This window comes from Perissodus microlepis, chromosome 11 (genome assembly GCF_051167445.1).
Source record: "Perissodus microlepis isolate ML-2025 ecotype Zambia chromosome 11, ASM5116744v1, whole genome shotgun sequence".
Lineage (NCBI taxonomy): Eukaryota > Metazoa > Chordata > Actinopteri > Cichliformes > Cichlidae > Perissodus > Perissodus microlepis.
In genome coordinates, this window is record NC_140471.1 from 35101218 (window position 1) to 35125479 (window position 24262).

The 24262-nt window shown below is 39.2% G+C and overlaps 1 protein-coding gene across 3 annotated transcripts; it reads right to left on the minus strand.

Annotated features, from left to right (window-relative positions):
* Positions 1-887: 887 nt before the first annotated feature.
* Positions 888-22910, minus strand: fli1rs (Fli-1 proto-oncogene, ETS transcription factor-related sequence). Of its 3 annotated transcripts, none has more exons than XM_084944427.1 (10): positions 22750-22910; positions 14698-14903; positions 12515-12684; positions 8243-8446; positions 6913-6993; positions 3244-3312; positions 3031-3093; positions 2283-2330; positions 1957-2043; positions 888-1468 (listed from the first exon to the last, which is right to left on the minus strand). In XM_084944427.1, exons 1-10 carry the CDS (start codon positions 22765-22767, stop codon positions 945-947), a joined length of 1470 nt encoding a protein of 489 aa, XP_084800553.1. In that variant the 5' UTR covers positions 22768-22910; the 3' UTR covers positions 888-944. The 3 variants fall into 3 exon arrangements, with proteins under 3 accessions (XP_084800553.1, XP_084800554.1, XP_084800555.1); XM_084944428.1 differs by lacking the exon at positions 22750-22910 and adding an exon at positions 22237-22731; XM_084944429.1 differs by lacking the exon at positions 1957-2043.
* Between the last annotated feature and the right edge of the window lie 1352 nt (positions 22911-24262).

The window sequence follows — 24262 nt, forward strand, 5'->3', positions numbered from 1 at the left end:
TTCCCCGAGTCTTGTATACAGTTGGTCTTCTGTTTAGATCCCGAGGAGTTTAAAGCACTTCTACACTGACTGAACATCTCAGACCCAAAGGCTACGTCCATCTTTTGTAAATGGCAAATCTGCATCCAGCTTCTTGTTAGCTTGTTTATTATGAATTAAAAGATTTGCTGTGCTATAATTTAATATAGGACCATCTAAAGTGTCTTGTGCTGCTGTAAGGCGTGTGGGATCTTTGAGGATGTCCTGGGGTCTCTGATGACAGATGGTTTGGGTTTTGTGGGCTGCAGTATGGGACCTTCTTTGGTCAACTTTCCTCCGAGTGGATTGGGTGGTTGTTGTTGTTGCTGTTTTTGTTTTTAACTGTAAACATAAAATCAGATCTTTTTTCCTCACACAGGCGTTATTTATTAGCTTTACATCAAGCATTTATGTTTTATTGCTACATGTTAATTCTGTACAATTTCCCTTTTACAAAAAGTCAGGGATAACTGTTTTGACCTGTGAAGTGAAAAGAACAGTTGTAGATCTGTTATGCTACTATGACGTCTGTCTTTACAACAGTCAATATCAAACAAAGTATTTTACAGATGTGTGAAAAAATTCATAACTGAATAACCATTAATATAGTATATTATGAGTTTATTTATAAAACTCCTGGAAGCATACAATACCAGGGTTAATATACCCTCATGTTTGTCCGTGGTTTTTTTTTTTTTTGTTTGTTTTTTGTTTGTTTTTTTTTTGTTTTGTGTTTGAGATGGAACGTAACAAAGACAACTTAATGCCTTTAAAATTTGAATGATAGCGTCATTTCGCCTTCTTTCAACAGAGTTCAGCTCGGTGGCAGGTGAGACGGAGCGTGCTTTGGTGCACTTGGGTTCCTCTCCTGTTTCTTTTTTTTTTTTTTTTTTTTTGTTTTTTTCTCTGTTCAGTTGGCATCATGCTCAGTAGTACGAGCTCAGGTGGGAGTGAGTGGCAGGATGTCTGGTCATGGCTGACCCAGGATAGATGGGGCTGTTGGGTGAGTTCCAGTATGGTGACGGTGGGCCGAAAAAGTTTCCGGGGGAGACGGGCATAGGTGCAGGATGGCCACCCATGAAGTTCATTTTGGGCTGGTGGCTGTGGTAGGTCTGGACATAAGACATCTCATTCTGGTACTTAACAATCCCACCATCTCCTGAGTGGTTCTGGTGTGCCTGCGAGATGCCTTGGAAGTCAAATTTGTAGGCGTAGCGCTTGCCGTGCACCTTAGTCATGATGTTCTTGTCGTAGTAGTAGCGCAGGGCGCGGCTCAGCTTGTCGTAGTTCATGTTTGGCTTGCTCTTGCGCTCACCCCAGCGTTTGGCCACTTCGTCCGGGTCGGTCATCTTGAACTCACCGTTGGTACCCTCCCAGGTAATGATGCTGGCATTGTTGCTGTCAGACAGAAGCTCCAGAAGGAACTGCCACAGCTGGATCTGCCCTGAGCCTGGGAGGATAAATGCAGGAGAGTTAAGGCACTGAGTTCTGATTTAACAGTGATTGCATGCTCAAAACAAGAAAGGAAACTGTTTGTGCCTATATTTATTTTCAAGGAATACAATCATCAGTATTTAAAAATGTAAAGAGGTCAGCTTTAAAATTAGCATTTAAATTTGTGTAAAGAAAGTTTGTTTGGTTTTTTTTTTCCAATTTCTAAATGAGTTCTCTCAAGTCTTGACAGGAAAAAAGTCAAAACACTTAGTTTCCAGGATAAGTGAATGAATAAATACAGAGTTAGGGTAACTTGGCTACTTCAGCCTCATAGGATTAAATGCCTCATCATGGATCCATTTGCTCTTGGATAGCTCGTCAGGTTTTCTGAGTGTAACGAGTTCCAAACAAAAGTCAGAATATGCTTTATTTGTTTTCTCAGCAAATGTGACCTTTTCACTGTGTGGCTTGGTTGAAGTGATAGACATCAGGGCAGAAACCTACCCACAGGCCTGTGAGCGCTGGGGTCAGGGAGCTTGTATGCACTTTGTTTGCCTGTTCGGTTCTTGGATGAGTTGAGGGCTTGGCCTTCTGTGAGGAAACAGCAGGGCAAACAGTCATTCTGGTGAGAGGGAAGCCGGATTTTGTCATAGCGTAAAGCGTGATGACACAACAGCTGTTGCTTGGTGTTTACTCCACTTTGGAAAGTAAGTGCATGTGTGCCAGCCCTTGCTTGCTTGCTTTTTTCTCATGATGCCAAAGCAGACAGTGTAAAGGCCTCATTTGTATCGTCCTTGTCTATTTATCTTGATGATGGTTCAGATTCTTACCTGGGTTGGCTAGCCGACTGCTAATGGGTCCTAATGTCTGATATGGGTCTGTAAAGAAGAAAAGGAATATTACTTTTACACATTGTCACTTTAATATTATTGCTCCAAGATTTAAATGCCCTGAAATGAGTTAAAACACATTTCCTTGCACACATAAGCATAATTCAAGCTGAGATTGAAGAAACGCTCGACCAATCAGAGCTTTGAATGTGGTCTTTTGAGGAGGTTAGTTCAAATGTTCTAACGTGAGCACAATGAAACCTGCCAAACTAATATAATGCCTAAGGGATGTGTGATCAGTTCACCACTTTAGCCACAACCAATATCTGATCGTCTCCAACTGTTAAATGATTGCAGTCAGATTTGTTTCAGCAGTTTCTTTGGTGATCCTGTGACCTTTCAGGCCACAAGCTTTGTCTTTCTTCACAATTTGACTGGATTTCTGTGACTTAACAAAGTTTAGGTTTGTGCATCAGTTTAACTAAAACTAACAGCATTACCATTGTCCCATATTGTGCTTGTGGTGAGTTAGCTAAGAAGGAAATAATTGTTAGATGAAGCTCGTTGACTCGATAGACTGAAAACAAACATTTAAAATGGCACCGATGTCATTTGCATATTATTTTGTGTGACTCCTCATTTTCCCATACTTCCTACAGTGAGGGGTGCAATGACTTATAGAGCCAAAAAAGAAGAAAATGTTAGCAGTAAACCAGGATCTGCCTAAACATACATGTGGTCTTCGTACCTTGCCCAATCCTTGGAGCAGGCTCTGTAACTCGTGTACTGTGCTGGTGCTCCATTGAAGAACCTAAAAAAAATAATAAAACTTGTGTATAATGTGTGAAATTGTTTGATTTTTCTGCTGTGTTAAAGCCAGAGAAAATGCAAAACCCATTGGGTGTTCTTGCATGAAAAGTTCATCCTTATTATCGGTTTCATATTGTCTTTTTTTTCATACCTTTAGGCACTGTAGTCATGGTGTTTGTCGGCCAGCTGTTCCTGCGGCTGATTTCATCAAAACTGTTCTCTGTATGAACACAAACACAATGAGGATGAGACCAGACACTGACGAGCATTAAAATCTTTGAAGTGGACATTAAGACGAGTGAGCTATAGTAGGAAGGAAGTTTAGTAAACCGAGACCACAATGATAAGGCTTTGGAGGTCTTGAAATGACCCGTAGTTTCTTGGGAGAGCATTCTTTTGTTCAGACCACCCTTGTTGCCACAAGATTGTGAATTTTGTCTCAGGAGCCGAAGCCATACCCTCTCATTTCCTTTGTCGGTGCAGCTGTTTCCTGTTTGAAACTGGCTGTTGAGTTTGGACTCGTCGGTTTTGGGGCCAATGTTGTGCCAAGGAGCCTTTCAGACTTTGGCACATCATTTTTAAATCCTTAAATGTTCAGGTAGTTCAGGCCTCTGTTAAAACCCTGAGCTCATAAGCTTTGATTTCATTCAGGGTTTTGTGTTTTGTTTTTTTTGTTTTTTTGGTAATATGGCACCAATTCACAACAATGGTTCTCTCAAGCAAGGTTATTGTAGTTAACTAAAACTAAACTCTAAAACTAGATGTAAAACCCCCCCCAAATATTTTACTCAACAAAAAAATAGACTTGGAAAATACAACTGGAACAATTTTGTGAACTTGGAAAACTAACGAATGAAACAAAAATACGAGGATGTTTTATTACTTAGTACTTTAGTCAAATTTAATCACAGTTTGTCAGACGAGGCTTTGATGTGTTTGAGACTTGGATGTCTACAAAATGTAAGTCAACTGTGTTTTTATTGGAAGACCTGTGCTGACCCTGACATATGCCCTCCACACAATAATAATAAAAACTCAAACTAAAATGAGCAAACCTCCTCTTCAAGCTAAACTCAAGTCTGTTCAGTTCATTTCAGTTTTATTTATATAGTGCCAAATCACAACAAATGTAGTCAAATGGAAATTGATGAAACAACACAAAACTATAATAACTCTGAACTCAAGGCGAGAACCCCAATAATCAGATGATCGTAGGCGGCACAAGTCAAAGGAAGAGACCCCCACCAGAACCCGGCCCCCACAGAGAGGGGCTGTAGGTGATGGAAATGAAAAAATGGAAAAAACCACCAGTTGCATCAAACAACCTGAAACACAAACTATGACTAATAGCAAACCGTGGCAAACATGAACTACTGCACAGTTGTGCAGTGAGTACTACAAGTTGAATGTCCAGTAACTGAGTGTAGATGCTAATGTGTCCTGATCCACCTCTTGCAGAAACCTTGCAGAAATCAATGCTGAGACACATCAGTACTTATTACAAGCTACTCCCTCCTACGCAAGCTGTACAGGAAGCCATCTCAAATCTTTGTGAAGATGTTTCACCTCTGGGTCACTGATCAGTTATTAATCATTTGTTGTCACATGAGCCAAGGTGTAGAAAAAAAATGTGGGGGTCATTACTGTCACCGGGGCCAAGGTGTGAAACATCTCTAAGACATTGCCCCACCATCATGTAAGCCAGGGGTGGGGAACTTCAGGCCTCAAGGGCCGGTGTCCTGCAGGTTTTAGACATCGCCCTGAGTCAACACACCTGGATCAGATGATTAGTTCATTACCAGGCCTCTGGAGAACTTCAAGACATGTTGAGGAGGGAATTTAGCCATTTAAATCAGCTGTGTTGGATCAAGGACACGTCTAAAAGATATATTTTTAATTTAACTCTTGGTTCTGTATGGTATCAGACATCTCTACCCGTGAATACAAAGCCCCACCCAGCTCAGATACTCTGTTTATGAGGGGCAGCCAATCATAAGAAGTTGTAAAGGAGAAACTGCTACAATGTCTTCTTTCAGATGGAGGATTAAGGGGGCGCATATAGATGCATATAGATTATTTTGAATAGTGATCATACTAAGCTACTTGAATATAGTACAGCAATTAAAGTATGAAACAAAAAAAGCCCAATGGGTTAATTTTGAATCCTCCAATGCTGCAATTAAAATCATACCGCAGTATCTGCTATGAATGCTTAAAGTAGCAACGGAGAGGCTGTGCATAATAGTGCTCACGCTCAACAGTTACAGAGTACACCAAGTGCAGTTTACTGGTCATGGTAGAAAGCCTAGTTTGAACTACTGTATTTTTTTAATTATAAATCTTTAAGGTAAGTAGTTTGGTAGTAAGCCATCATGAAAGAAATGAAAGACAGTTATGCTGTGTGTATTATTAGAAAATGTAACCTCAGAGTTCAGGACATCATCTAAATAAGAGTCTGCAGTGAGGTTTAGAGGAAAGACTGCTGTTCACATAAACCTGAAACAAGTTAAGGTTGGAAATCCTGACGTCTCACAATGGTTTCATTTACTGTAGCTGGTTTTTTTTTTGTGTGTGTTTTTATGTTTGTGTGATCAGCAACCTTTAAACACAGCTACTAGAAAAATGCAGTGCAGGAGAAAGGAACGTATTGTTTTCCTCTGAAATGTAAGACTAAACACATAAAAATACCCTAAAATCAAATTATTTTGAGGTGCCCATAATTTACTTTAACTACAATACTCGAGTAAACATCCACCACTGCATTTTAATTAAAAACTGGTGTTTGTTTTTATCATTTCAGTATCAGTTTTGATGATTGTGATGGTTTTGCTGCAGAAAGTGCAGTGACTCGTGAAATTCTAACAGCCAAGCGTTTTATACATTTCAGTCCTGCACAGTTGTTATCGTGACCTCATTTTGAAGAATGACCACAATATTATGAACTCTTCTATTTTTCAGAACCCTAACATCCTGTATTAAATGGAAATGTATTTTTATAGAAACGATGCATAAAATAAAAATGCACCTCCCTTCAGAGTTGGTTTTAATGCACCACTTGGTAAATAACTGTCCCAGTAAACCGAAACCTCAAATTAGAATTTATTTATTAATTTAACACAAGTCAGCTAATCAGCTTCATCTGGACGATGAAGGTATAACTGAGTTTAATTACAGTTCACCCCAAAATGAACCTTGCATGACCCCAAGAAATGTCGTCCTTTCCTTGTACGTAATGCAACTAATTCACAGTAACTTTGTGGTGCTGAAAGCGGCAATAACAAAAAATACATCTGAGAACCTAAGCAGCCGTGTGTCTTACCAGAAATCGTGACCAGGTTACTGAAAACCTCCACAAACCTTGTTGTGAGTGGTTTCATGTAGGAACTATTTGTTTCTATCAAACTACACCCGCTAACTGTATCGCAGTGCAGAAGGAAGTGTGTATCTGACACTAGGCCTCGTGCTCGTGACGGAAGGTAAATATTACCAACACTGCCTCTTTGAACTGAACTGTGAAGTTAGCTAGCTGTGCACTACTTTTGGGTGATGGATGCAGACAGTAGAAAGCAAAATGAATACATTAAAATATATATATTTATATTCAATTCTGAGGTGAATTGCACCTTTTAGTATATGTGGAATCAGTGGATAACTGAACAACTTTGATGTTAGTGTTGCTAATTATGATTTTTCACTAAGCAACAACACAAAATCCCTCATGTTAGGTATTAAAATATTTAGGACCTCATCACACAAAGAAGCTGATTAGGAGAATGTGTTGTCCTGAAAATGGGTGAAATTTGTCAGAGGTTGATCTCACCTGTTTTCACCTGTCTGGGCGGCTGTTGTTGTGGTGGTGTGTTGTTGGTGGGAGTTGTTGGGTAGGAGAACGTTGGACTACCTGGGGAAAAAAAGATACAAGAATGAAATAAAAATCAATGTTATATTCTTTTAAACAAGCACAGCAGAGTAGAAAGAGTAGTGTCTGTCCTGTGTGTCAGAAGAATAACATTATAACTGTGGGGTGGGGGTGCTTTGTTTTTCCTGTTGCTTCAACAGACTCGACTTTTTTGTCCAGCCAGTTGAAAAGAATGGACTGTGAATGCCTCGTGAACCGGTAAGATAACTTGAAGGTGAAAACTCAGGCTTTATTTTAAAAAATGAGGATCTATCAAAGACTGAGGTGCCAATCCACCAGAAAAATTCTGGAAGGATCTGAGAGGACCATTTCCTGTGATACTGAAAGAAATACTTTTACAAACACTGCATCATTTTCTGCAGTAAATTAATCACCACGGCTGTTTTTGTTTCACTACTTTTTAATCTTTTTTTAAATCTGCTTTCGAACATTTAAAACCTCAAACCTTTTCCTGCAACCTTTACTTTGATTTTTGTTAATTCAAAATGTCTGCTTCCCTAACCTCAAGGCTACTAAGCACCCACATTGTCTTCCTCACAGCCCACCCTCAGTGCAAAACTGGATGCTGCTGTTCATTTGTCCACCTCTTGTCGAACCAGCTCAGACACGATGACTGCAGTGATTTGCACTCGTCAAACTGCTGCTGCTTCAGTCACAAACACTTGGTAAATTATGTAATGTAGTACGGATCCAAACTCATGGTGACGTACGTGTGTTATGCGAAACACAGGAAACCTGCTTTTGCAAAGAGGAACAGTGGCCACAACGCTCAGTGAAGACCACAAATTTGGTTAACAGAACAACAAACGAGAGCCTGAAGTGACATCATGTTCCTCAAAACAAAAAACATCATGAACTCTTTATTTGCCCCCAATGAATCTGTGTTTCTCTTAACTGCACTGATACCTGGGTGGAGTTTATTTATCAGTAAATCCAATTCTGAGATAACAAACCTCAGGAAAAATATTTAAAAAATCCAAATGCACACTTTCAAAAATGGTTTTTGCTGCAATTCTTTTCCGAGTGTTTAATTTCAGAAGATCTTCATTACACGGACAAAAATGGAAATGCTTCAGTGAGACTGAAGCGAGACTAAAGCAGCTGCGTCGGGGAACTGTTAGATCCTCGTGTTCGATACATTTCTGCCACTTGAAAACCTTTGAAATCTGCCAGACATGTGAACAATGTTATCAGCTGCAGAGCAAGATCTCACACGTGAAGCCAGCCTTACTCTGCCGGAGGTAATTGAGGTGCGAGAGCAGGATGTCTGCATTGTAGGCCGACGTGAGCCGCATCATGTCGTCTTTGGTCATCTTGCACAGGGCTTTCCCATCAAGCGCTTGGAAAAGCATGACATCCACCTGCTCCAGGACGTACTCCTTGATGGCCCAGTCCAGCCACTGGCGCACGTGGTCCTGCGTCCACACCTCGGGATCTGGAATTGAAGAGAGGCGCTTAGTCATTCATTACACAAACTTTCACTCATGTTTGGCATTTTTTGAAGAGTTGAACATCCTTTGTGAGGCTGTTCTGCTTTTTGTGTATCAGAAACTTTCAAACAGGAAATTGTAGAAGCTACTTACTGGGGAATTACCATAAATTACTCTGATTAATCTGGTCACTGATTTCCTGTGAAAATACTTCCAGGAGTGGCTAGCTCAAGCAGTAACTTGAGCTTTGATGTGAAGACGACTTTAAAACCTGGATTTTGTTTAACTCAGCACTGCAGCCTGAATGTGAAGATTATTAAGATGTTCATTTTTACAAAATTGTAGTTTTACCTTTATGGTGTCAGGAAAATTACGTTTTCCAAAATGTCAGGAAGGAATCTTTAAATACCAGCAGTGCTTGCCTGTAATCCTTCACACCATCACATTGGGGGGGATGAAAGAGTCAACAGTCTAAAGAGCACTCAGCACACAGCTAAATACGACGTTTGTTTTGGAGGTCATGAAAGTGCTGATTAACACCGGATACTTCTTAGTGATTCTGATAGTGATTGTAAAATAGGTGGTAGGGTGGGAATAACCACACTGTCAAAACAGATAACACACCCCTAACCAGAGAACACGTTTAAATGGGTCCTGCTTATATTTATAGTCATAAAAGTTCATCCAGTGGAGCCATTCAGAGGGTATCTGGTGATCTTTAAAGGGCTGTGAAGTCGACTGAAATTTGAGGCCGGGATTGTTTTTCTTTTTTCTTTTAATAAATCAATAGTCATCTTAAAATTTATGACAACACTTCTGTTATATTTACATGCATAATTAGGAAAATTACATTTAAAATAAGCTGTTCTTTGGTTTCAGCCACGTTTTCTCTTTTTGTTTTTTTTCTTCTGACTGTTCAACTGCTTCTCCATCTGCGCTCTTGATTTCCCTGAAGGGCTCAATATTCAGGGAGTAAACAATGACCATAATACTGAGCTGAAAACAGCTTTTATAGAAATATTACAGTGGCTTTGACAAAGCCGTCTATATTTATGTTCATTAAGCATATTTCATGTACTTGGGAGTGTTTTACATTTTTGACATGCATTAGTGTTGTAGTGCCGGTTGGTGGGACTGAAAATGGCCCATCAGCTGTGTGTCACAGGAATTCTGAGCTGATTTAAAGTTCTAAATTATTATGAAGCGCTGAAAGGCTTTGAAACTTATAATAATGAAAAAAGATTTTAATATTTGATTTGCACACAAACTGGGAATAAATGACAAAAACATTGGTATTGATGGTACCGGTCTGCTATTGGTCAAATTATTATTGTAAAGGTGAAACATTGGTGTGAGTCCAATATTTCATAATCTACATACAATACATGTTTAAAAAAAAAAACCAAAAAAACATTTTTGAGTAAACTCTGATTACAAGTTTGTTCAGACATAGAAATATTTTTTTAATCTCACCCCTTTGCCATATGTCATTAGTCAATATTTAATCAGCTTCCTTACTGATATAATCTGCAGAAATAATAACGAACATATTTCTGATCTATATACACCGCATGATGAAATTTCCTAAACTCTACTTATTGTTTTTTACTCATTCTAGCCTTAAAAGTATGTTTTTTTTTTTTTAATCGTGTTGTAGTAATATGCATCTCACGGAGATAGACTTCATCTTGAATATTTCTTTTTGCACATTTGGATTTTCATTGTCTTTTTTTGTTATAGTTTGAGGGATCCAATACACATCCTTGTTCATTTATATAATGCTGAATATTGTACTCTTTAATTGTATCCTGTGTGCTAAGAGCCTAACATGTTTTTAAGCTCAAGTCAGTGGCAGCTTCAGCTTGGCTTGGTGTTGATCTGTTAAAATATACCTGGTCCGATTCAGGAAGCTCATTTCCAGCAGCAAACAATGACTGTATGCTGTGAACTGGCTGTGATATTGGACGGCAACTTCAGCTCTGAGCGGACGTTATCCTGCCCTTTAGCTCCTGATTGTTCTGATCAACACGTGTTGCTGTGATGCAACATCCGTGTATTATAAGGCAGAATAACTCTGTGATGGTGACTCACGGATGATTTTTACATTAATTTTAAAATCATCCACCTCACCTGCCAGTTGAAACGTGCACTGAAACATGCTGTCTGTTTAACGAGTCTCTGGGGATGACAAAATCAGGGAAGCTGTGGCAGAGGAAGAATTTAGATGACTGGACCAGTGATTCATAGCAGCGATAAAAGGGACAGAAAACTGAACTACTCAGCTAGAAATGACACATCGGCGTGTTTAATCCAGTTTGTGCATGGGCGATTTTTTTTCCTCTGCAAACAGAGAGATCAGTGCATTTTTCACATCGCTCAGCTGAAACAAACTTGCATCGACACCACGACTTATAAAAACAATACATTGAATTAGTCGCAGCGACACATCCTTCCTGTTTTGTCATGTTCACATTCGTCTGATGAGTATCAGCCTTGTGTGTATTAAATATTAGGGCTGGTGTTGTTCTGTACTCTCAGAAGATCAACAAATGTGAAAAGCAGCCGATGTCTACGACATCCGTCTCATTCATTTCAGATTTTTTTAATACCTTTCAAATGTGTACTTTTTAAAGATAGATACTGTAGTTTCTGTAGAAGAATGTGAAGTAAATATTTGTTTATTTATTGTTGGAGCTTTTTATTCATTATTTTTATTATTTTGAAATTTGTTAAAGTTTGTTGTTGGTTTACTTATATTTTTCGTTATAAGTTTTATTTGTAGGTCAATACTTGTTTCATTTTTTGTTTTGTTTTGTTGTTTATCTTGTTAAGTCAGCCAGGAAGAACAGTAGGGCCATTTTCTATAAGTAAAGGGACTGGTATAGGACCAGCATGCACTGGGGTGGGCCTATGGTTTTTTACCAGAGCAGGAGAAGCAGCAGGAAGCAACAAAAATGGATCTTTGTTTATTGCTTGCCAAACTGGATAAATAAATCATAAAAAGCAACTTTTAAGTTCTGGATATTGGACTTCTTTTGCCTGCTTACAAAATCTTACCACAGTGCAGCAGTGGCTTGTTGATTTTAAATTGTTGGATGTTTGGTTGGACAAACAAAGGAATCACCACAACATTTATTATTAGCTTTATAGCGATATAGATTTACTAAAAGGTATGAAAGCTGCTGAAATATGCCTGCATGTTCTTGCTGATTAATATACCATAAAAATCATGTTGTACACAGTTTCTTGCTATAAAAGCACAGCATGTCAAATAGGAGCTTTTCAGTCTAATACTACCAGCTGTTTGAGTTACATTACACTATTATAATAATCTTCATGTGATCTCCTGATGTATATTACAGTGAAATCTGTGTATTACATACCTGCTTTGTTGCAATTCTGCATTAAAATAAAAAGTAAAATAAAGTGAGAGTAAATGAACTACTATGGCAGAAGTGCTCAGTTAATTATTTAAAGCATTCCTTGAGATAAATTCCTGTGATGTATTAATGTGGTACACACATATTTATGTGATTTCTTTAAGAAGAAAATGGAGTCATGGCAGATTTCGACTGAAAGAAACGTGATAGCTTAGGTTTGCTTTGAGTTTAAAAAAAGAATTCATTTCAAAGAATATTTAAATACTGTGTTTTAAGACGTAGCTGCTGGTTATTTATTTATTTTCATTACAGTCCTGAAAAAGGAAGCGAGCTGATTAAAACTGAAAATGTTGAAGCCTGCTCATCAGATCTGTTCTTGCTTGTTCTCTCTTTTGTTAATATCACAGTCCTGAGCGTTAATTTTGCACTTTAGACTTCACACTTTTTTTGAAAGCCTGATGTCACCTTGTACCACAACTGCTAGAAACCTGCTATTGTTTATCTGTTGTGCTCCGGGACTCTTGGGGCTCTTTTAAGAGACGAATAATTACACGCACATGCCCGTCTCTGATTCAGTTAGTACTGAGGTTGCACAAGCCCAGGCTGTGCCGGCTGTTGGGAAACCGTCTCGTGATGGGGACAGTGATGCATCATGGCGGCTGAGCGCCAGCTCATGTGAGTGGCTCAGCTCACCTGCTGGCACAATGACCCTCTTCTCCTCAGTGGCACTGCTGGGTGGGGTGGTGGCCTGGGGGCTGACGCGGGGCTCCGTGTACGAGGAGGCCTGGTACTGCATCGAGGCCCCTTCATTGCTCATGTGTCTGGAACGCTTGGTGACGCTGCAATCCACTGGGGACTCGCGACTACGACAAAAGGAAAAGAGAGGCTTTAGTCAGCATCTGAGGAGCAATTTCAGTCTTCTAAATGTCTCGGGAATATATCAATTACTCTCCACAGTCAAATTATGAAGAGAGAAAAATCTGTGACAATAGACTGGATGCAGTTTCAGCCAGCTACATTTCCTCTCAGAGTTTTTGCTAGTCTGTATATGACAGGAGGTAAATTTAGTCAAACTGTTTCTCTGCAACAATTTCCACTGAAATGACCTGTCAGGAGTAGGTGGTGTGCATCACTAATTTAACCCAGTTTTCACCACATAGACAGTTTTTGCATAAAAATAGAAGTTGTTAGAAAATACTTGCACTCAGTAGCGCTGATCTAGAATTAAAAGCCCTACTTAAATAACGGTACAGAAATGGTATGAGCAGAGTGTACTACACTTAAATATAGAAAGCAGATGTAAATGTGTCAAGGTTAAAAATCAAATTTGTATTTGTGAATGTAACTTGTTGAAGTCATTTTTCATGTTATTCTTGTTTGATTTATTCTGTTTAAAAGCTTCAAAGTTGAAGGAGGTTCCAGAATATTTCACCTACTTGGGATTTTACTTCAAATTCAAAGTCCAGCTGAAATCTTGCTGATCATAGAATCCCAGTAAACACAATACAGGCACTTGTATCTGGTAGTTTTGGTAGGAGCAAAACTTTTGAGCTTTACCAGAAGTGTTTTGCACGTTCTGTATTTATACAGTTCTTTTATTGAAGCGGTAATATTTACCGTCACATTAGATGGTCAAAGTTGTGAAAACACGAGAAAGGTGGGTTGCTAAACTGGCAACCATCTCCATATCAGCACTGTTAACCTGCTGGTCCTGTTGAGAATGACTCACTACGTCAGGCTTCATGCTGTCTGAAACAATCAGTTTTGGTTAGCTACCTCGCCATTCATGGGATTGCACTGTGATTGGGTGCCTATCACAAACACAAGGTAAGAACAGAAAGTAGACGTGGCTTCTGTGCTTAAAGCCTGAGCTTGTGTGCCTTAATAATGATTTCTGACATCATACTGAGCCAAAGAAATCTGTAAAACTGAGCATTTAGAGTAGTCTGAGCTTTCAGTGCAAAGGGATTACTTGTGCTGCAATAAGTTAACTTTTAAAAAAGGTCAATTTCAATTAAAGGATTTCTATTAAAAATGGACATAAATCCCTGTCAATTAGATTTAACATGCAACAAATAGGAAAAGAGACTTAAAAAATACACTGACTTTACTAAATGAAAAAAGCTGTTCAAACCTTGTTAGGATATCTTGTTAGATCTACATAGAGCCCTGTGCAAATGTGAAAAAATGCTTTAAAAAAAGTTCTACAAGGTTTTCTTTTTTCAGTCTAAGTATCAAAAGTAGAAGTACGTATTCATTCAAATGTCAGCTGTGATGGATGTCACATTTGACATTAATAGAACGGCAACAGTCTAATAGTGTTTATGTCTCACAGTGGGAGGTGGATGCTGATAAACAGCCTACGTTTGAATAGTTTAGCGGTTTCTAACTGAAGAAGCGGAGTCAGAAAAACAAACAAACAAACCAAACAACTGATTTGTATTTTACGTCTGTGTTTTCAAATGAATCTGTGAGGTGCTCACAACATTGATATCTCAGAAGCTAATTTTTTTGGAAAGTATATGCTTAATGTTTTTGTTTTTTTTGTTTTTTGTGTATCATGTTTTATTACGTAGCTGCGGAGTGTAAACGCAGCGCAGTATAAAGTGAGCAGCATATTCAGGTGGACCACAATAATGCAGGAAATTAAAATATTGAACATAGGGACCCAAATTTTCCATCACAGCCAGCCCACGCTTTGTAGCGATGGTGGGGAAAATGAACAAAGCCGTGACCACAATCAGAGGCGGGAATCTGGGAAGTGAACGATAAACAAATATTTTTAGTATGTGGAAAACCCGACATACCAACATGGACTCGAGTCAGATAAGACGGGAACCCGCGCTCTCCTGTGGCCTCGGCGTGCCGTGACTCACCTGGTGCCATTGACGTGTTGTTCTCTCTTCCCAGCATTTGGTGCTCCTGGCCCCACCCACTCCGGCTCAGTGGGCTCGGGGCTCTGCTTGTTTGTCTGGCTGAACCCGCCGGGCGACGTCATCTCAGTCTTCATGTGCATGGCCGGGGCTGCGGTGTAGGTGGGCTCGAATATGGGCTGATCCTCACTCACCACGGACAGCGCTTCCTGTTCAACAGAACCGCGGGTCAGTGTCTGCCGGGTCACAACCTGTGGAAACTGCTTTTTCAAAACACTTATTTTTATCCACCGAAACGAGCAGGAGCTGTGATTGTAGCGGTAACATTGAAGCTTTAATGCTAAAATGTTTTCTGCTTGTATGAAACCAGATTGAATTAATCACATCCAGGATTTGGAATCAGGAAATAATATCGCGTATTTCAAGTATATTAATTCATGCTGCCATAAAGTGTTAAATCTGTGTCACAAATATAGAGTTTAAGAAGAAGGTTAAATGATCTTCACTGAATACGAATTAATTTCATTGTTTATGAAATGTTACTCAAACAGCAGGAAGTAATGAATTTGTTGGCGACTATTTTCGCCAGTGGATTAATGCACGTTAGTGAGCAACAGGATGATGTATGTGTGACTGAGTCAAAACAAACTAGTCCCCCAGTCAAGGGTTCTTAATAGTTTTTGGACAACAATGGCAGAGAGGAAACATATATATCAGATCAGATACCTGCTGCGAGGAAGCACATTTCTATTTTTGGAAACTTGCTTAACAAAGGAAAAAATGGCTTCCAACAGAAGTTCGATGGTTGAGAATCAGCAAACATCAAAAAGCAACAAATTAATGCCGTATATTGGTGTCAGTTAATATGGGCTGAATACGTTGCAAAGTCTCGTTTTAATATTTAATTTTATTTATTGTGGATGAAACGTGTAGTCAGTTTGTTTTTGTTCACTTTTATTCAAACTTAGTTAAATTCAGCCTCTTTTGCTTTCGAAACGACTGCATTGCACAATTTTAGAGTTGCACTCAGTGGCTACACAGATAAACTGCTTCTGAATGTGTTTTAGACATTTACCATTATATTTGGTTCAATCCATTTTGTAAAATAAACGATCTAATTTTATTTTTTTTAATAAATTAAATGCTTCTAAACCCAGTTTGGGAGTCTGGGTTCCTGGGTATTATTGTAGATACTTCACTTAAAATAGTTGCTAACATGGGATTTGGTCTTTATATAATTAAAAGATGTGCAAAATTCTGACCCAAAAAACCAAAAACCAAATTATGGGTTTTTAGGATCAGATAAAGAAATGCTAAGTGGCACAAAATAGACGAGTCCGCGTTGAAACATAACTGTCTGGTTGGAAGGTTGAATTCAGTCAGATGAACTATTTTTGATGAACTGTGCAGGAATGGAAGTAATTACACAAGAAAGCAGGAAAACTGTCAACTTTAAAATGTTGAAAATCTTTTTGTTTTGTTTTGTTTTTTTTGTTTATGTTGCAAAATGTATGTTTATGTTGTGGTGTGTTGTCTAGATTGTCATTGTTTTATTTATGTTTAAAAGTGTTTAATTTGTTAATTTTGATAACATTGCAAACATAAATGCTGTTTGGGAAAAGAGGTAAAAATAAAGATTATTTTCCTTTGATTTTGTAAAAGCAAAATAATCCCTGATTTTGTTTTCATGTATTTCTTGAAGGCCTCAAGACGAGAACTTGAGTGACAAATTTCAAGAAAAAGTATTTTTAGAAAGCCCTAAAAAAAAAGGTAATCATGTCGATATAATGGACCATATTTTTGAAAACAGAAGCACATGAAAATCTGTCAATCACAAACATATTGCAGTTTTCCTGAACTTCAACTGTCTGGCTGAAATTCCATTTGTAAGAGGCCAGATTTGGGCCCTGGGCTGAGTTTGAAGGATTCAAATCTTCTCTGCACGATAAAGAATTCCCCTGTGACTGTTTAAAACTTTAAATGCATGTTTAACGTAAAAAGCTACAGGAGGTTATGAAACCACTACAATGAGGAGCGAAATGAACTGTGAAAGCAGCCAGGAGGCTGTCTAATCATAAAGAACATCAGTAACCTTAACCACGGTTTTATTTTGTCGTTAGGATCGGGGTTGCAGGGAGGGGGAGGGGTGTTAGCTCAAGGTGGAGTCTAATTGAGATTTAAGTCCGTCTTCCTGTGCTCAGCGCCCAAAATGTGGCCTCAAAACCGCTCGAAGATGGCACTTTCATCCCACGTACTCAGGAGGCCAGAGACCGGACCTGTTGTTCTGTCTGCTGCTCAAATTAAGTGCGTGCATGTGTGATGCGACCACGGCAATCTAAGTGGGTGCAAGTGCATGTTTGTTTAGAGGAGCTGAGCATTGTCTTTGGGCCTTGTACGTCAGTGCCGTGCTTTTTCAGTGGCCTACAGGAAACCAGGCCGCCATGTGCACAGGAACCTTTTGGCACAGGCCAAGGGAGAGGAAATGGTGGAGGAGGGGGTGCATAGTGTAAAAATGTGGGTCATTTTAAAGCTGGAAAACAACCCTTAAAGGCCTGTGGTCAGCAGAGGAGAGGGGTGGACGGAAAGAAGAGTATGAGCCTCGATTGAAGTGCCGCCATCACATTGTTTTTCATTTGTGCGTGTGTGTGTTGTTTTGTTTGTTTGTTTTTTTAGCTCAATTGTTGCCTGAGCACTGTGAACCACATCTTAATGCATGGCACACAATTCGGCATTTCCTTCATGCTGCAGACAAACTCCTACAGAAGTCAGCTACTGCTTCTGCTGCGTGGAGCGTTTGCTGCTGTGTAATGGATACGCCCTTTTTCTAGAAGAAGGTTACGTTTTCATTTCACTCCAACCCACGATTACACAAAAAAGTTGCTCAAGATTTTAAAGACACAATTGTTACGAAAAATACTGAACACTGCACTACTGTCAAAATCATAGACTGTATGTAAAAGATGGATGTAAGCACCTACTGGTTTGTGGACTCCTTGTTTTGTTGAAGCCTCAAATTTAGGTTTCAAAATGTGAGTCGTTGGAAACATTTGAGCCAAAAGTGGCCATATTTGGATGACAGATCGCAGTGTTACATACAAACACAGACACCTGCTGACTAGTGTTAATGTACCCAAATACAATGCTAATACTCGCCTCCTCTAAACTAATTAACTAATGAGGTGAGAAGCTGCACTATAGGACCATCCAGACTTCTTGGATGGTCCTATATTACAAATGGCTACAAAGCAGGTATCAGTATATCAGATAACTGATTTAGAAAATTCTTCAGAAAGCACCAACACCAAATATACAATTGCCTTCTCTGACTCATATTACTGGAGATGAAGCCAGTGACTACAGTCACCAACAAAGTAGGATGCCCTCATAATGCCACGTGATAAAAATCTGCACAGATGAGAACCCCCTCCGCCAAGTATAGTCACTGTGAACACACAAATAAGCTTCAGGGGTGGGTTTTTTCTTTCTACTGTAAACATGTTTATTTGTGCTGTAAAGGTGGAGATTTTAACTTGGGACTCTCAGCTTCAGGCTGCTGTTTGATCAAAATTCATGCAGATGGTTACTTCAGATGAATATGTTGTTTAAAAAAAATGGCCTACAATACCCATAATGCAACATGAACGCTGACACTTTTGCAAACCACCATCTAATATTGTTTTTATTTCGAGTTTGCAGTTTTTTTTCTTGTCATGCTTAATGTAGCTGCAAATGGAACCAAAACCTTATTCACACTTTGTTTACAGGAATACTTCTGCATATGAAAGACCAGCAACAGAGTCTGACGCATGTAATGCTGTAAATGTAGGGCTCTGTGTGTGTGTGTGTTGTATGTTTGAGAAGTGGTTAGCAGGACTGCATGTTGTGCTTTGTTCTCCATCTCTTTGCTTTCTTTTACTTCTGTTGTCCTCTTGTTGTCAGTTTGTCTTCTCACACTGCGGGGCCCTTTACTCTGTGCAGAAGTGAAACAGTCAACTGAAGGCGGGATAAAACTCGCTGCTGACAGCAAATTCTCACGAGAATGCGTGATAGTAGGCAGTTGTGAGCCGTAGCTGAAGATTGTATCTTTTTTTTGTTGCTTTGTTTAGTTTTTTAATTTTATTTAGAGCTCAAAATTCAAGCTGATATCATCGTCACTTGCAGTTTCTCATCCAAACGTTTGCTCTTCGGCACAGTGAATTCAGTGAAAAGCTCATGCACTCTCCCGCTCTTTCTTTATCTGTTTCTTTCTGCTCTTTCCCTCTCTCTTCATCTCCTCTGCTCACTGATACAAATATACCAAACTGCGGCCTGACCGCCGATGCCACAACTGACTTCCTGTTGAGAGCGTTTCAGGCTGTTGCTCAGTGACACAAAACTGCTTTTAAAAACATGACCTTCTTGAAACTGAGGCCGCCTTGTGCCTCGATGTCCTAAAATTTACGCCGCTGCTGCTCAATTTGATAGCACGCACTTTCCACTTTGAGTGAGCGCACAAACATGAAGTCCTGCATGGAAACTTTTGACATGGCTGTCAGCAGCTTTGCAGGTTGCATCAGTGCAGTCTTGCCCAAGCCAGCAACTAAAAGCATGCTCACAGGAGGCCTGTCGAGATGTGGATCTTTATTCATCTTTGTATAAATGACATTTTAGATTCATAGTTTGTCCACATTTAACCATGAATCCAAATGCCTTATATTCCAAGACTCACTTTAATAACTCTACCTCCAAAAGTCATTTTTCAGTAGCACACGAGAAGGGCCATTACAACAGAGCCTGAATCAGATAACGTTAGGTAGTAGTCTGTTATGAATCACACACGAAGGGTGTTGGTGTTCAAAGACTCTTAGTTTTTACTGCCAAGAACTTTTCCTTTAAAGGAAATTTCCCCTTAAATATATCCTGCTGCATGTACTATTTTACATGTATTTGTAATAAGTACTGATAAAGTTCACCTGTAACCAGGGCTGCAACCAAAAACTATACCATTTAGGTATCCCACAATCTAATGAATATGTCCTGGTTAATAATTTGATCTATAAACAAACAAACAAAAATTGTAGAAATTCCTGTGTAAGCCTTAAAATACTACAAACAGGTAACAAATGAAAGGAAACCAACATAAAAGGTCTTAGTGAGCCAGACTAACCTAAATGAAATGATTCTGCAAGTCTGAAGCATTTAGTGGAAGGATGAAACCCCCGGTTTTCCAATTATTTCTGTATTTGTTGTGTGGCAATATTAGGGAAGACTGCGGTCTAACAAAACTGTTAAGGTGGGCTGAGATTTGGTTACTCCGAAACAATTATGATTCACATCATTTTCATTCTCTTCAAACCATTCACCTTTCACCCTCACCCCCTGGATAAGCAGTGTTATCCTTAATCAGGAGAAAAATATTTCATAAACAACTTTATATAGATTTACAGTGGCCCTTTACCACTGAGGGGATCATTTGACCCAAAACATGCTTGCAACACAGCATAACAAAATCACCACATCCCCTAACCATAGAGGTAGAAGGTCATTGGTTCTACTTTTTAAAGGGGAGGGAAAACTGTCAGTTCCCCAGTTTGGAATCTAGGTGCACTAAAAACAAAAAGTAGCCCTTTTAGATTCATTTACTGTTGTTCATTTAATTTGTAGTTTCCAGCAGGTTGCCAAACAACTAGAGAATACTTGTGTAACAATTTTTTTTTAAAGATATGTCTTTTATCTGGCTCACTGTATAAATGTTCCATATCTCTACCTCTACGCAATATTTAATAAAACAATACACTGTATGAAGGGGTTAAAGGCCAAAAAGGTTGGTAAGCCACTAACCCTAAGCTGGAACAAAGGATGTGGTTAACAACTTGCAAGAAGCAGTTACATGATTAAAATCTGTTTTATATTTAGTCGTTTATGACGCCCCTCAAGGCTTATCTTGGGCTGAAGAAGCGGATTGGGTGATATATGTTGATGCCTGCATTATCTTGCCTTCAGTAAAATGTGCTGCATGCAGCCTGACAAATAACCTGGATTGATATTTTAATAAATAATAGTGCAGCGCAAACAGGACTTCCACATATCCATCTCAAACGCTGGTATTTTAATGAGAAACATTGTATTTTGGTGATTTCTGAGTTCCTCTTCCCCCCCTCAGTTTTTTTTATTTATAGAGACTAAAAGTCGTAAAGCTTAACTGAGCTCCTGCTTACATAAGAGTCTGATTTCGGGTTATTTAAGTTTAATTTAAATAATAATAATAAAAAAAACACCTACATTCGTGTTTAAGTGCAGCTCACGCATGAGGTGTATGCTGCAGTAAAAGACCAGAGATCACGTTGTGCAAAGGCACAGCCCTTTGTCCTCGCCATGTCTGAAGCAACAAGTGGCAGAAAGGAGAAGTAAAAGTTGAGCTGATTTTGCAAAGGCTCGAGCAGCTGCGCTTTGTGCTGCACAAACAACGGTGCGGTTTTCACAGCTCGGATCCTGACAGCACGCAGGTCTCTGCAGGCCGCAAACTCGGGCCAGGCCTCTCTGCTCCAGCTCCCTGTCAGCGAGGGAGCGGGCAGCGCAGCTACGACAACGCAACGCCTCACTTTGTCCACTTTGTTTCTGTCTTTCAGAGCCTTTGTTGCCTTTTTGACTTTTTTTTTCTGGTCCAGGGAGCGGAAATGTGTGCGGAAAGTCTGAGGTTTGAGACAGGAAGCCTGCTGCGTTCAGATAACGACACCTGACAAGTGCTCCCGTTTGCTGCTATAAATTATTCTTAAAATAACCTCAAACACAATCGACAGCTACAGAGTACAAGAGAATAAGCATCTGGATAATTATATAAAAATAACAAAGAATCCCAAAGAGTCTCCCGACACTTAAACTACAAACTATAAAGAATTAAAAAAAAAAAAACTCGTCATAAAGGATGTTAATAATAATTTAAGGTTTACTTTCAGTATGGCTTCATTTTGCCCCTTTTTTTGTACTAGCCCTTTAATTGCTGTCCTTTTCATAACGAGAAACCACGTATCTCGGTCATGTTTAGCGCCTAAAAACAGCTGCACATACAAATGCATGTTAGAAACAACCCGAGAAATCAGCGAATAATGACTTCCTGCATCCGAGGAACGCTTTTTCTTGCAAAAAAAGGTTTTGCAACCGTAATGAAATTTTAAAGGAATTCGTTATAGTAATTAATTTTGAACTTATTAAAAATGTCAATATTAAAATAGCGTCGAAATGAAGAATTGTGATCGTGCATACTGCAAAATATTACAGTACAGAATTATATACATGCATATAAAGGCCCAGTGTTGCATACATGCGCACATTTAATAGAAACCGAGCGTGAATTGGGTCACTTGAGTGCACAATCTGATTAAAATAATTGCATTTTCTCCTCGTTGCGCAACAGTCGGCGCTAATTTCGGTAAAAAGTTAGTTTTCTCTCTGACACAGAGGCCTTTATTTCAGCTTCTCTTAGAAGATAAGACATCGAAACAATTAACGGTCCTCAGGAGACGATAAACAGCTGTAGCTGTAATAGTGTGGAATGTGAAATACCAGTCATCTGATGGAAATGGATCCTCCTGCTCCAATTCGATCCATGACGCCTTCGAGGACACCTGCCTTACGCGCACCGAGAAAGTCCAGCATCCCCTTCATTTACTTCATCTTCGTTAAAGAAACAAAAGCGTTTATGAAAGCGATCGGTGGTCAGTAATTTGACTGTCCGTGCCTTATGCTTGTCGTTATTTGTGGGTCCGTGAATAATGCAGGAAGAGCTCGACGAAATTACGAAAAAAGTCGAAAGGCGTGCGTTTGGAAATCCTCTTTTACGCGTATAACCGGCCACCAATTAGTGTTTTTATCTGAGTGTAAAGATGTAGTGGTTAGTTGTGTTATTATAGAGCCGACATACAACCACGAACGGGAAGGAAGAGGAAATTTTGTACAAGAAGGAAAGAGTGGGGAGCTCGCATCACCGCCTTGACTCTCTCACTCAGCAGACTCACGGTGTGGGTGGCCGCCTGTCATCTTCAACACGGGCGTTAAAAAAACGGCGCAAACACCTACCTTTATCGAACAGTCCATTGCAGCAGCAGCCTCGCGGTCTTTGTCATTTAGTCGTTTTGTGATTGTTTCAGCTAATTTAGCTCCTAACCTCACTTCAAATCGTGCACGGCTGCATTGGCTCTATGGCGCAAACCATTGCAGTTGCAATTTTTGCTCACAGACCATAAACCGGATGGCAAGTTTTTTTCTCCCCCCCCCTCTCTCTCACCCGCTTTCTCTCTCTCTCTCTCTCTCTCTCTCTTTCACACTCTAAATTGGGAAGTGAAGTCACTCTCAACACTGAAAGCAGTAAAGTCACTTCTCATGAAACCAACACGTCCTGCTTAGAAGGAAAAACAAAAAAGCTTTATTAGATTCATAAGAAGTCAAAGCATCAACACACCGTCTGAAGCGCGCGAGTCTTATCGTCACCTCGACAGAGCTGAGATGTGACTGAATACATATATATTTGTTAAATACAACTAGCCTCTGTGATTTTAGTCCCAGCGGCTTTAAATGGTTAACAGCCAGACTTCACACTATTTGCATGTAATTTGATTACAAAAATATTCTTATTGGGTAATAGGTGTCCACGATTTAGAACAACTTACTACACAACATTAGAAATAGAGTCTAGTAAATTTGTGTTTTTAAGCGCTATTAAAGGAAATCGAGAAAATCACAAAAATCTCCTAGAAATAAAACTCCTGTTTGTGTGTTTGAGTATGTTTCATTCAGTCCCACGTTGTACTGAAGCCATTATTTTGTTTTGATTTTTTTTTCACTGATCTTGTGAATATTTAGACAACCTGACTATATGAACATATGAAGGCCATTTTTAGCCTGTAGTCATAGGACAGGCTGAAGTTCATCACTGCACACCCTACACTCCACACGTTTCAGCACCCACGATGGTGTAAATCCAACAATAACTGAAACTACACACAGAGTTCCATAAATAACTGCAACTTTTAATCTTTATTCCTGTGATAAATATCAAACATTCCCTGAGAGTAGGACATATGAGATCAATTAATCCTCATATTTTGAAAATAAGGTTTTATTATTAACAACAGTTATGTTGTACATGGCGAGCACTGGTTCCTTTTTTTAAAATATGTATTTTCTAAAAAAAACAAAAAAAACAAGCAAAGCACGTGTCTCGTTGTAAACAGCTGGCTCAGCCTGAAATTGTGTGTCTGTTGTTGTCATTTGGTTTCATTTCACAGTAGATGTAGGTGTGTATCATGACTAATAAACTAATAAACTCCTCATCTGAAAAATTGCTTTTCCTTGGCTGTTTACACTTAAGTAAACCCACTGAAAAAGATTCATTTAGAAAAAGCAGAAAGTAAAACTGGCCTTTTTGTGCCTGTGGAGAAGATAAATAATTCACCATTACTTCACCAACAGGGAAGCACCTACCAGTCATAAATGTGTATTTTTGGACTCTACTGTCTCTAAGCCTCCCTTTCTCTCTCCTATTTTTCTTTTACAAGTAAAGTTAACATTAAAGGTATATTTCTAGCAGTAG

What these genes read in the sequence shown, in the direction of transcription:
- fli1rs (XM_084944427.1), bottom strand. An exon ending in CAACACGTCAATGGCACCAG is followed by an intron (nt 12,685 to 14,697) that starts GTGAGTCACGGC and finishes CTTTTGTCGTAG; the next exon opens with TCGCGAGTCCCCAGTGGATT. An exon ending in CCTCAATTACCTCCGGCAGA is followed by an intron (nt 6,994 to 8,242) that starts GTAAGGCTGGCT and finishes TTTTTTCCCCAG; the next exon opens with GTAGTCCAACGTTCTCCTAC.